The sequence below is a fragment of the Phycomyces blakesleeanus genome (assembly GCF_001638985.1).
Source record: "Phycomyces blakesleeanus NRRL 1555(-) unplaced genomic scaffold PHYBLscaffold_15, whole genome shotgun sequence".
Taxonomy (NCBI): domain Eukaryota; kingdom Fungi; phylum Mucoromycota; class Mucoromycetes; order Mucorales; family Phycomycetaceae; genus Phycomyces; species Phycomyces blakesleeanus.
Genome location: NW_017265148.1, coordinates 1,211,163 through 1,223,280, shown reverse-complemented (window position 1 = coordinate 1,223,280; position 12,118 = coordinate 1,211,163). Strand labels below are relative to the sequence as shown.

The 12,118-nt window shown below is 38.3% G+C and overlaps 7 protein-coding genes across 7 annotated transcripts; 3 read left to right on the top strand and 4 right to left on the bottom strand.

Annotated features, from left to right (window-relative positions):
* Positions 1-280: 280 nt before the first annotated feature.
* On the bottom strand, positions 281-785 carry PHYBLDRAFT_147588 (hypothetical protein; the record flags this gene model as incomplete). The annotated part of the gene is made up of 2 exons (XM_018431904.1): positions 281-417; positions 485-785. The coding sequence occupies 2 exons, from the start codon at positions 783-785 to the stop codon at positions 281-283; spliced, it is 438 nt and encodes a 145-aa protein (XP_018289865.1).
* Positions 786-846: 61 nt separating this feature from the next.
* Positions 847-1,545, bottom strand: PHYBLDRAFT_170468 (hypothetical protein; the record flags this gene model as incomplete). The annotated part of the gene is made up of 1 exon (XM_018436356.1): positions 847-1,545. One exon carries the CDS (start codon positions 1,543-1,545, stop codon positions 847-849), a length of 699 nt encoding a protein of 232 aa, XP_018289864.1.
* Positions 1,546-2,724: 1,179 nt separating this feature from the next.
* Positions 2,725-3,299, bottom strand: PHYBLDRAFT_147586 (hypothetical protein; the record flags this gene model as incomplete). The annotated part of the gene is made up of 3 exons (XM_018431903.1): positions 2,725-2,895; positions 2,977-3,040; positions 3,193-3,299. 3 exons carry the CDS (start codon positions 3,297-3,299, stop codon positions 2,725-2,727), a joined length of 342 nt encoding a protein of 113 aa, XP_018289863.1.
* Positions 3,300-3,341: 42 nt separating this feature from the next.
* PHYBLDRAFT_72696 (hypothetical protein) lies at positions 3,342-6,160 on the bottom strand (the record flags this gene model as incomplete). Its single annotated transcript, XM_018442695.1, has 6 exons — positions 3,342-3,921; positions 3,968-4,519; positions 4,556-5,152; positions 5,200-5,811; positions 5,874-5,987; positions 6,018-6,160. The coding sequence occupies 6 exons, from the start codon at positions 6,158-6,160 to the stop codon at positions 3,342-3,344; spliced, it is 2,598 nt and encodes an 865-aa protein (XP_018289862.1).
* A 1,576-nt stretch (positions 6,161-7,736) lies between these two features.
* On the top strand, positions 7,737-8,463 carry PHYBLDRAFT_170466 (hypothetical protein; the record flags this gene model as incomplete). Its single annotated transcript, XM_018436355.1, has 4 exons — positions 7,737-7,768; positions 7,862-7,891; positions 7,993-8,130; positions 8,202-8,463. The coding sequence occupies 4 exons, from the start codon at positions 7,737-7,739 to the stop codon at positions 8,461-8,463; spliced, it is 462 nt and encodes a 153-aa protein (XP_018289861.1).
* A 253-nt stretch (positions 8,464-8,716) lies between these two features.
* Positions 8,717-9,922, top strand: PHYBLDRAFT_187664 (hypothetical protein; the record flags this gene model as incomplete). Its single annotated transcript, XM_018439410.1, has 3 exons — positions 8,717-8,841; positions 9,045-9,206; positions 9,753-9,922. The coding sequence occupies 3 exons, from the start codon at positions 8,717-8,719 to the stop codon at positions 9,841-9,843; spliced, it is 378 nt and encodes a 125-aa protein (XP_018289860.1). The 3' UTR covers positions 9,844-9,922.
* A 575-nt stretch (positions 9,923-10,497) lies between these two features.
* On the top strand, positions 10,498-11,351 carry PHYBLDRAFT_147583 (hypothetical protein; the record flags this gene model as incomplete). Its single annotated transcript, XM_018431902.1, has 3 exons — positions 10,498-10,685; positions 10,756-10,902; positions 11,015-11,351. 3 exons carry the CDS (start codon positions 10,498-10,500, stop codon positions 11,349-11,351), a joined length of 672 nt encoding a protein of 223 aa, XP_018289859.1.
* Positions 11,352-12,118: the final 767 nt, after the last annotated feature.

Here is a 12,118-nt window from a genome sequence, read left to right as displayed (position 1 = left end):
CTTAAAGCAATCAATTGCTGAGCATATTTTTTATATCTTTAAAGAAGGATCCAGCTCCGAGTTGTTTGGATGAAACCTTATTCAGTTTACCCGATACACTATGGTTTTTTGTTTGTATGGAGTAAAGCTCTGGTTTATTGGTGGGACTCTTGTCCAAAAGGCTTAAGAGGCGCCACAACTTGTTTTTGGTTTTTCTATTATTTAAATGTTTTTGGGGATTTTGTTTTTTAAGTTGTAAATGTAATGTAAAAAAATGTGGAAACGAAGAAACGCGATGAACTTAGACAGAAAAAGGGCGTTGATCAAGGTTTTCTTCGGATTGTAAACGGGAAAGCAGGGAATTGGCAGAGGTAGTGCCATTAGCAGCAACGAAAGGTGATTGACCGAATAAGAAAGCCCAGTGATGTCTCCACAAGGCTAAAAGAACAGAGCCAAGTATTGGGGCAGGATGTGAAGTGGGATCAAGGGGGGGGGGAAGGAAAACTTGTATAGCGTATTGTGAATGTCAGAGGATTGGGGGGAAAAGCCGAAATGCGCGAGCCAGAGTGTGTTCCAGAGAGGAAGCTTGAGTGGGCATGCGTAGAGAAAATGGTTTTGAGAGTCAATTTCCGTTCCACACAGCGAACAATTAGGGGAGGGAAATGAGGTGGGAATACGGTTATGCAGCACGGATTGACATGAGATCTTGTGGTGAAGCAGCCGGAACCAAATGTTGCGAGAGGCATACGGAAGGACGAAAGACCAGAATTGGCGCCATTTGATGACTCGTATGTTGTGCGGTACATCCTCAATAGAAGAAGTGGCGACTTTACAGGAGGAACGGAATTGGCGTGTAGACAAGCGTTTTCAAGGAAAGGTAGGAGAGAGGGCCGACAGAAGTGTGGAAGGGTCAACCTCAGTGCCCATGCGAGCCATCAAGTCAGGGAATTGTTTGGTCAAGATACTTTGAGGCAGGCAAGCGCGAATGATGAATGCGTGAAGGAAAAGAGAATGATCATCCACCCGCTGAAGGACTTTGTGGAGGATGCGTGGTGAACGAGGAAAGGAAGAAGGTAAGTGGTGAGAAAGAATATCCAAAGTGGTGTTGATCTTGTAGGCACCCTGGATTCGGAGGTGACGCCAAGAAGCAGGAAAGGCAGAGAGATTATGTGGAACCACAACTGCAGAGGCGAGAGGAATGTCCAGACAAGTCGGTAGATTTATCACAGTAGAGTCAAAATCGTGAGGCAAGAGATCGCAGGCAGCAAAAAGGTTAAAGAAAGGACTGGTATAAGTTCGGAATTGAGGGTGTCTGAGGTCAGGAAAAATGAAAGGAAGATGGGGATGGACATCAAGCAGATAATGCCGAAGAAGATATAGCAGCCAAGGCAACACCAGACCAGAAGGAGACGAAGTGGATTGGAGCAGAGGTTGAAGCCAACGGAGCTGAAGGGCACCTTGTTGCAATTTTGGATTCAAAACCCCTAAACCGCCCATTTTTGTGGGGAGACATAGAGTGTCAAGTCTAATCAGTGGGAAGCTTTGATGCTGAAGAAAGCGACCCATGAAAGAGCAAACTTTGGTAAAGAACGTGCTGGGAACAGATACAACACGAAGAACGTGCCAGAGCTTTGACAATATAAGAGAGTTTAGGACAGTAGCACGGCCATGGAAGGACAAGGCGCGGGAGAGGTAGATATGTGAAGCTAGCTCTATTTTAGACAAGATTTGTGAGCAGAAGGAGTTGTGTTGGGTGAGGGAGGAGATGATCGGAAAGCCAAGGTAGCAGAGAGGTTCTGGAGAGCGACTATCATGCCAATCAACAATCTGCAAGCTGTGAAGGGTGTCCGCCCAGTGAGGATGAGGTCTGCCTGACAGAGAGAAAGCTTGGGTCTTGTGAGGGTTGATGCGTGCTTTGGAAGCAGAGACATAGGTGGCAAGGTGGTGCTGCAATCGGGACATGTCCTGGATCTGCGGGAGGAAAACCAGAAGATCGTCAGCATAAGCAAGTAGCTTTATGGGTGGAGGTGCGGGATGTTCAGGTGTACTTTGGATCTCAAATCCAGGAAACTGAAGGTTGTGTATGAGTTGGCGCAAAAGTGGTTCAAAGGCCAGGTTAAACAGAACAGGGGACATGAGGTCACCCTGTCTGAGCCCACATGCTGGACAAAGAGGACGAGAAAGAAAACCATTCACATTAATCTTAAGGTTGGAAGAGAAGAAACAATTAGTGATGCAGGTTATAATTGAAGGAGGAAAACCGAATTTAACAAGAACTTGTTGAAGACAGTCAGGGTGAACCCGATCGTAAGCCTTTTCCTGATCCAAGAGAAGACCAATTCCAGAGTGACCAGTAGAATTGGCATGATCCATAACCAGCTTCATAAGTATACCATTATCAGCAATGAAGCGACCACAAACAAATCCTGTTTGATACGGAGATACAAGCACTCTAGCAGCTTTGACCATTCGAGCGTTGAGAAGCCAAGTGAAAATCTTGGCATCGGCGATGATCAGAGCAATTGGTCACCAATTCTTCAGGGATGAGAGTTCGCCTATCTTGGGCAACAGAGAAACACATGTTGTTTGCCAGGATGAAGGGAATTGGCCACTACTAAGAGCATTATTGTATACTAGTGTCAGCAACTGGGAGCAAGAATGGTGATGAAAAATGAGTTGGAGGATCTCATAAGGGAGGCCGTCTGGTCCTAGGCTACTTGTTTGTGGAGAGCAAGACACGCCTTCTCATATGTCTTCGATGCAAAGTTCAGCAGTCAGAGAGGAACATATGGTATCAGAGAGGCAGAGATCGTGGGGAAGGTGGCGAAGTAAATCGTCTATAGCTAGTTGATCTATTGGTTCAGGTGTGTACAGGCCTTTGTAGAAAGAAGTGGCAGCTTCAGTCATGCCATCAGGCTCAGTGTGTAAGTGGTCAGTGATGGGGTGACATAGTTTCACCACAGGAGATTTTTGATATCAAATATGGATTTGATTTACTCCTAAGCATTTTGATTGGTTTAAAAAATTCGAAGTTTTCGGAATATCAATTTGGAGCAATTTTCTGAGATATTATGTCTGCATTAGATAAATTCGAAAATGTAAGCATCCATAAATGGATTTTCTCAGGGTTTTACCAAAAACAAAAAATAACTTAGTGAAAATTATGAATTTTTATTAAAGAAAATATTTATTAATATAAATTTTAATTAATACCGCCCATTGTACACCTGGGAGGCAAAGAACCAATATGACCCGAACTTGTTGAGATTAATTACAAGCTTGTTGTCATAATGAGTGTGCATGTCAAGCTTTCGAACCATTGTCAATTGATTGAGTGGAGTAGTTAGATCGTTAGAGAACCTTTATGCGAGGAGAAAGTTGTTCTCTTGACCATGGGCGCTACTCTCAACTCTGTAGTGTTCTACTCTCAGAGAGGAGACCTTTCCAATAATATAATGGACTGGCTGGTCTCTACTCTCATTGAGCACGAATACTCCAAAGGTATTATTACGAGGTGGGAGGTCTGCAATATTGTCAATGTCGTTGTTATTGGCGAAGTCTCTTAATCTGCCAAACAAGATATCCTGGAAGTTCTTGTCGACATTTTCGTGAAGGAACACTGCAGTATCACCACCATAATGCTCTCTCTGGCCGTCTTTGTTCATCCATGAACCACCATCAATGACGTGTCTCATAACTGCTTGCTTGGCGAATTTGAGACATACGTCTCTTGAGGTGTTTAATCTATTTGTATGCATTAGGTGTTCACGGATATGCTTGTTAAACTGCTCACCTTTTTCGGTTTCGTAATGTAAAGCAGTTCCAAATCTTTGAAGGTCGTCGGGAAGATGTGTGAGCAGCTGTACTTTTGGCTTTGAGGTATACGGCTTATGACCCTCAATACCACAGTTCTTGTCATAAAAATATAGTTTTTGGATCAGACTAGTAACTGTATTTTTAACTGGCAATGTAAGAATTATAATTTTACTTAACTGCTCTAACAAACACCAGGGAACAAAGACGGCCAAGATGGACAAAACATGGGGTTATGAGAGAGAGATCATTATCATTTACAAACTCGGTAGCCAAGACGATGGGGAGGATTTGTACAAGAATCTTAAAATCTCTTCCAAGGAACGAGCCGCAATGTCTTAGGAGTCTAGTAAACTTTCGTGATAAACCTTGAGACTTCTCATATTCATTCAAGGAGTCAATTAGCTTGTTTAGTAAACCGGGGTGTCCCTTTAGAACGACCTTTACCAAATCGGTCACCAAATACTTCGCAACACCAAGAAGAATGTTATGTAGTATTTCTACAGGTGTATTGGTCGACGGATCAAACGAATCCAGATCTAACAGTACGTTCATTGCCATATATTGGAAGCTTAGTTCACTTGCCTTAAAGTTTTTACCAGTCAAGGGAGCATCTAGTATAGTTGAACTTCTATCTGGGGTAGATGTAGCAATCTGATAACGTTCCTTAGTTCTGCTAGCATGACTACCCGTATAGTGTATCTCATCCTTCAATTTTTCCGCGGTTCTTTATAACACCACATAGCATTTCTAGCATTGATACAGACAAGTAGAGGCACGTAAACCACAGAGTTCGGAATGGCATGGTGTGTCAGCCTCAATCCAAAGAAGTGGTCCTACGACTAAGACATGTTCATTGTCTTCAGCTGAGAACATTACCAGTCCAGCTTCAAGCATCTTGAGGTCTTTGACAAAGACAGGGAGCAATGACATTCCACTTGCACCATCTTTCTTTAGGATTGCAGATAGGAAGTAGATGTTCTCTATTAAAGACTTCTCTTCAAAGGAAAGAGCTGCACACTTCATAGACCAACTTTTGTAAGGATTGTACTGCTTTGACCAGCTTCCTAACATGTCATTCGTAAAGAGTGTTATCATCGCAATCCTAACCTTGTAAAAATGGTTTTTGTTATTCAGGTTGTCAAGATCTTGAGGGATATGCCGTTTCAAGAAATGGGGGACTAGGAGCAAGGACCAGTGAACTGGAAGTACGGGGTCAATCTTCCTTGGGGACACACTGAAGCAAAAGTCAATATCGATAGGAGAAGCATCAACCTGGAGTAATTTCTTAACTCTCATACTAGTACGCTTAGTTTCGATGTGAACGAAATGGTTGTTTTCAGGGAGCAAAACATTATAACTTCAAGCATACACAGCAGAGATGCCTATTGTATGAAAAGACTCTACAAAGAAACAGGCATTGGCAGAGCCACTGGCAAACTCAACAACATCCCAGACCAAAAGTCTATCTTGTTGTGTGTAAACATCGGCTGCTGGAAATTCTTGTGTGTTCTCCATTTCTTGCCTTGCTGTAAGCATACAAACTGGTCTGGCATATGATCAGGCATAGCAAACATGGACTTTGCTTTCACGGGGTTCGTGGCAAGTAACTTCAAGTGATCTGAGGGCATGTTTACATATGCCAAGACAGACTTGTTTTTGAGCAAATCGATTGTCACAGGTATCGAAGTGAGTACAGGGAGCTTGGACTTCTTTCTGCTCTGGTAGTTCAAGAGTGCATCCAAACGGGATAGCTTGAAAGGTGATCCGTTTGTGATGGCTTCCTCTTGCAGCTTTAGAACAAGTCTGATGGTGAAAAGGATCTTTTTCAAGATTCTACAAGAGAACATATTGTTGTCACCATCTACCAGAGCAAGTAACACCATTGACTGAAGGTCTGGGAATGGGTGAGTAGTCGAGGTATTAGAGTTCCAGGTTAAGCATGATCCAAGTAAGCTGTTGAGCCAATCAACATCTTCATCCACTGGTGAGTTGAGGTTGGTTACGGAAGACATCATGCTATCCCGGATGTGCGCGTATAAAAAGTTAGCTGGGCCTGCATCATCCAGGGCATGACTTACTTCCTCCATGTCGATATTGCTGCCATTGCCAGCTTTGTTGGTTTCGCTGGCACTTTTGTCAATTTGCTGGCATCGTCGTCAAGCTCAGTGGTTATTAGGAGGTGAAGTGACATACTAAAAGAAATGCATGAGCTCAGCAGTTACAGTACCAAGGTTCTGAAACAGCTTAGCAAACAGATATGGTGAGATGGACCATTTGGTTTGCATTTGGAAGCCAATAACTTGCAAGTCCTGATAAAAAAGGAAAGCATCAGAAGCATTAAAACGCTTTCAGCCAGAGCTAACATGTGCAGAAGAAGCTGTGTAGGTTACAGCATCCAGCATCTTCAGAGAAAAACAAGTGGTGTAGCTCAAAGTGAGAAGTGAAAAATCTTATTAGATAGAGTTCATTGTGCCCATGAGAGTAGAAAGTGCACCATTCTTTGTGTGTAAAACGAAAATATACAGTCTAGAAGACAATAAAGAAAGGCAGAAATCCCCAAAGAACATGTGTAGATCAAGAAAGTGCTTTATCCAAGGGATGACAAATGATTCTGAGGGTTTGTTATCAAGAATTGGTTGTAGTTATCACATAGTCAGGGCTTTTTATTGAATCTGAGGGTCCAGCACACCTAGGTCTCCTTGCAGTTTTGAAAAACATAGAGTAAACAAACTTGCTATAGGGAACACATCCCTCCAGAGGAACTGGTCTACAATGGATTGGAGTTTGTCAAAGAACTTTTGGAGGAGCATTATTACTCAAAGAACATGCCAAACATGGGAAAGAATCAATGTGTTTATTACAGTAGCTCGACCTAGAACCAAGAGTGATTGTTGCAGGTATATGCTACAGGATGAGTCAACTATATTCAAGAGTGAGATATAGAATTGATCTATTTGTGCAAGAGATAATATTAATGGAAAGTCCAAGTATGTAAGAGCAGTTGGCTAAGTGTGATCATACTGTTGTAAATGAGTATTGACTACTGCTGTAATTGAGAATAAGTCTGAAGGAAATAATATAAGGCCTTAGCTATTCCAGTCAAAGGTGTCTACCAATTACTTTATTATTCAACATACAGGTTTAGCATGCATGATAGTGATTATATTTCATATGATGATATCACCATAATATGGGATACATCAGTGGATTATTATAAGCATAATTATAACTCATAAATACATTTACTTTCGATGTTAATACTTCATTGGGACTACACACATTTATATAATTAATCATACATTAATTATCCCAAGATCACGTTGCTCTGATTAAGGCTCAGATAGGATCGATTACCTGACCCCAGTCATATAATTTTCCCGATCCAAAATAATATAAATAGCAGTAGTAGTTCAGTGTAGGAACCTCGTCAAACTTTGATACAAAATCCTTTCTCAATAAACAAAACCTACACAAGTTCTCACGAATCTTTGTTCCTAATCTCAAATCTTCAATTCTTCCTCTTAAAAACTTCTTCAACTTCAACCACCACAACACATACCATGAGATAATAAGCTTTTGTTGTAGGTGTGTACGGCACTCTGGAAGTGAGTTACCAGCCAAGGAGAAGACTTGTGTCTTATGCATGTTAATCTATGCATTTGAGGCTCTGGAATATGTGTCCAGGTATCTGTGTAGAGTATCAAGATCAGATGATGTCTTAAGAAATACAAGAATGTCATCTGCATAAGCTAAGTATTCGATAGGTGGTGGTGGAGGTTAGTCAGTGTAGTCAATGATAGAATAATCAAATTCTGAAAGAGAGTTCTTGGCAGTTAGCCAGCTGAGCAAAGGTTTGACACTACAACAAATAGGGGCAGTTTTTTGCATTTGTGGCTTTGTTTTTAGTCTATAATAATTAAAAGAATCACCAAATATTCAAAATGAAACAGGAAAATCTCTGTTTTTTGAAAAGGTTGACAAAAAGCAGATTGACCACCTAAAATTAAATCTTCTGATAGACAAAAGTACATTTTAACTACAGATCTTACATTTTTTGTAAATGTAGATTACAATTGATGACTATTAAAAGTCAGAGGTAAAAAAGAGAAAAATATTTAAACTTTTTGCTGGGAGGATAGAATATGTTAAGACAGTTTGAAAAAAAAATGTATTACAAGAAAAAAAAACAAATTATAGGTCTGCAAGAGAATCAAGTAACAGTTTTAGGCCGCAGTTAAGCTCTGATCACACTACATATGTTGTTGCTGTTGTTGTTATTGTGTTTATAGTTGTGTCTGACTTCACCAAACTAACTAATTCTTTGACATCTGCCAGGTGAACTACCTTTAGCTTCATTTGCGCATTGTTGATGGCTGGTATACTATTTACCAAACAAACTACATAAGCATTGACAAGGACAAGCAGTCACCTCTTGTTGTTGAGCTTGTGCTCAAAGAAAATCACAGCCCTCCCAATGAAATCCTTGTAGATCAGAAAATAGCTCTTCCCAATGTTGCGGTTCTCATCAACCTGAACCTAGAGTCTGACGTTATTTGCCTCTCTTACACAATTATAGTCAAGTGTAGAGTCTATAATACAACTATTTACAAATGCTTTATGGCTTGTTTTACTGGCTGTTTCAATCATGTTACATTCTTCTCTCTTTGATTTATAAAACTTTTAAAGATGTTCTAGAAGACAAGAAATGCCTTCAAAGCTATCAACAATTATTCTGTTCCTCAAAGACTCCCAGAACTCAATGTCAGAATCAGTATCAACATTACTACTCTCTCAGTCAATTGGGCTACCAGCAGAGGAATCATCATACTGAAGGAGAGTTGTTGCTGTTGCTGTTGCTGTTGCAGTTGTCATTGTTGAATTTTTAATTCTCATCTGTCGAATCTGCGTCAAGCCAAGCATGATGTTCTCAGCATTGATTCCAATTGCCAAATTACTTTTGATTTCTCACAAGTATTCTCCAATTGCCCTTACTAGTGATCCTGCACTATATGCCCCGAAGAAACCATACAGTCAAAGCTCGATATAGTGATATGGATGGTGGACAGAAATTTTATCACTATCACTATATCGAGCGTGTTTTTTTCTTACTCTATGTATTATTTAGTGATATTTCTAATGTAGCTGTGAGTGACTACTGTTTTCTAATAGGATTCATAGTATTTTGTCTAAGAAATTAGGTTTGTTTTAAAATGTTAAATAAAATATATACTACATTTATTTTTTTATAGTATAAAAATAAACTCAGAGCTCGATATCACACCCACTGGTTTTTTTAAAGACCAGTTGCCGTTTTTTGAAATAAAGTTGGTCGCACTAAATTTCCTTATACGGAACAAGGAAACACAGAACCTTTTCAAAAAGCGATTTATCAAAAGCAGAAAATATGGGGGGTCAGATGATGAGAGTGAAATTATAGAAAAAAAATTGTTTCAAAAAATATTTTATTAGTTTCAAAAAATAATAATCCTACAATTACGCATCCTATATAATAGTAGCTATTCTACAATAATAGAATCTCTGCAATAGCAACTATTATATAACAATAGCATACATAGAATAAAACAATGCTTTGAATATTCTAAAAGCCAGATATAGGAAAACTAACTGTGAAAGAAAAAAAATAAATTATTAAAATGACATTTGCTAATAAAAGCTGTTGTGGTGGTTGAAGTTGAAGAAGTTTTTAAGAGGAAGAATTCAAGATTTGAAATTAGAAACGAAGATTCATGAGAACTTGTGTAGGTTTTGTTTATTGAGAAAGATTTTGTATCAAAGTTTGACGAGGTTCCTACACTGAACTACTACTGCTATTTATATTGTTTTGGATTGGGAAAATTATATGACTGGGGTCAGGTAATCGATCCTATCTGAGCCTTAATCAGAGCAACGTGATCTTGGGATAATTAATGTATGATTAATTATATAAATGTGTGTAGTCCCAATGAAGTATTAACATCGAAAGTAAATGTGTTTATGAGTTATAATTATGCTTATAATAATCCACTGATGTATCCCATATTATGGTGATATCATCATATGAAATATAATCACTATCATGCATGCTAAACCTGTGTGTTAAATAATAAAGTAATCGGTAGACACCTTTGACTAGAATAGCTGAGGCCTTATATTATTTCCTTCAGACTTATTCTCAATTACAGCAGTAGTCAATACTCATTTACAACAAAAGCTATTGAAATTACCTTGATATTGGATAGATAGAAACATATTATGATCAGTTTACCTAAATATTGGCATGATAATTAGAGTGAAGATCATAGTTGGCTAAGTTATATTTTGAGTACATACCTTATGAGCCTTAACAAATATTTTAAAAAATCTTCATGTAATTTTTTATTACATTCCCATGTTGCAATCTAATTATTAATCTATTAAAAAGCTTGAATTAATATTAATTAAAAAGCTACACATTATGTAGAGCACTTACTTGAGTGTTTTAAATGTAGTGAAGAATAACTTTTGGTTAGATTACACTTTGGACTTACTTTACGGTGATGAAAACATAAAAGAAAAGAAAAGAATACAAGTAAACAAAGAAAATTATCTGGTATCTTCTCAAGTGGGGCTGTTTTTTAGTAGTCTTCTTTTGGCATAATTAAGGATATTGTGGGCATGGAATTAATTAGCGTTTTCTACCTCTTGCACTTCAATATTTCGAACATGCAGAACACTTTTTCCACAAAGAGAAATAAATTTCTCAGCATTAATTCTACTGCAAACAGAGAACTTGTATGCACCGTTTGCCCAAAGCCAAAGACATACAAGACGTTGAATGGCCTCAGAAGACATTTTAATAAATGTCATCCAAAGGAAACCGAGGAATATGAAAGAATTCTTTTGAGAAGAAAGTTAGTAATCTTTCATATTATAGAAATCCTAAAAAAAATGCAGCCAGTTTTGAACTTACTCTAATGTTAGCAGTGTAAACTTGGGAGAACCGTCTTCATCTGCAGCCATCACCCCAGAAACTGATAACATGTCTATGCAAATGGAGTTCATCTTAGAGTCACCTCAGAATTTCTATAGCGAGTGTACTTCTGATGATAGTGAGGATGATATACCAAAGTGAGCTTTCTTAGTTAATACTGTAAAATACAAATGCTTACCACTTATTTAATTGTTTATAGTGACCAACCTTGTGATGACTTACTTGACCAGTACTTTTGTGATGATGAAGAAGTCATGTCAAGCGATGGGAAAGCACAGACTTTGATGTTGAAAGTGATGTCCTGGTCCTTAATACTGAAATGGGAGCGGTTTTTATGGGTGCTAACCCTATAGCAGCGACCATGAATGCCTATTCGGATGGAGATAGCAACACACAAACAGTCTACCATCAAGAAAACAATTCTGAGGGTTTTTCTGGATATACCAGTCCTTTCAAATCCAAGGCAGCATTTATCTTACATGCCTTGTTCCATGACAATAAAGATCTTTCTTCTGAAAGATCTATCAAGAAAATCATGTTTGTGATGGAGAAGTTGTTGGAGGCTGTTGTATTTGGGATACTTTAATATCCAATATCATATACGAACCCAGACAGAAGTACCTGTCAAAGAGGTCGTTATAAATAATTATCCAATATGAAGTCCTATCTGAAACATAAGAGCAATGTGTCAGATCTATCATTAGATCATCTTCAAGAAGTGTTATATTTTTAGAAAAGAAAGAAAAACAAAGTACAGATGAGAAGTACGGTGAGACTTTGTTTATTGATGAAAAGAGAGATGATGTGGTGATCCAGACACTCGGATGTTGGATTTATCACATATAAGAACATATTCATATTGGGATAGCGTAGTGGCTATCATCTTGTCAGTATAAAATATATATAAACGATTAAGTAATCAGCCCAATAATTATTACAGTTAGTACTGTAGATAATATCTTAAAGATTGTTAAGATAATTATATCATACTGCCGGGTAAACTGTGTCAGATCGATATGGAGCTAATTTAGTAGGAAGTCCTAAAGCTCTAGTATAAAAGAGAAAAGAATAGCTAAGAGCTAAAGAAGTACGATTTATGACTTGATGTCATAATTGTAACACCGACACTAGTTAAGCAGTAAATACACTCTAATAACCAAATATAGTAAAGGAAGAAAGCCTTAAGAAACTAAGACGTAATGACAAGAGCAGATTGTGTTTTCTTATAAAAAGGGACACTTTTTATTTATGAATAAAAAAAACTTAGATACAGTCTCAAAGTATTTCTATACGTCTCTATTATCAAATATTTTATTTTTCTATTGTTTCGTACCTGAAATACCACAGATGATC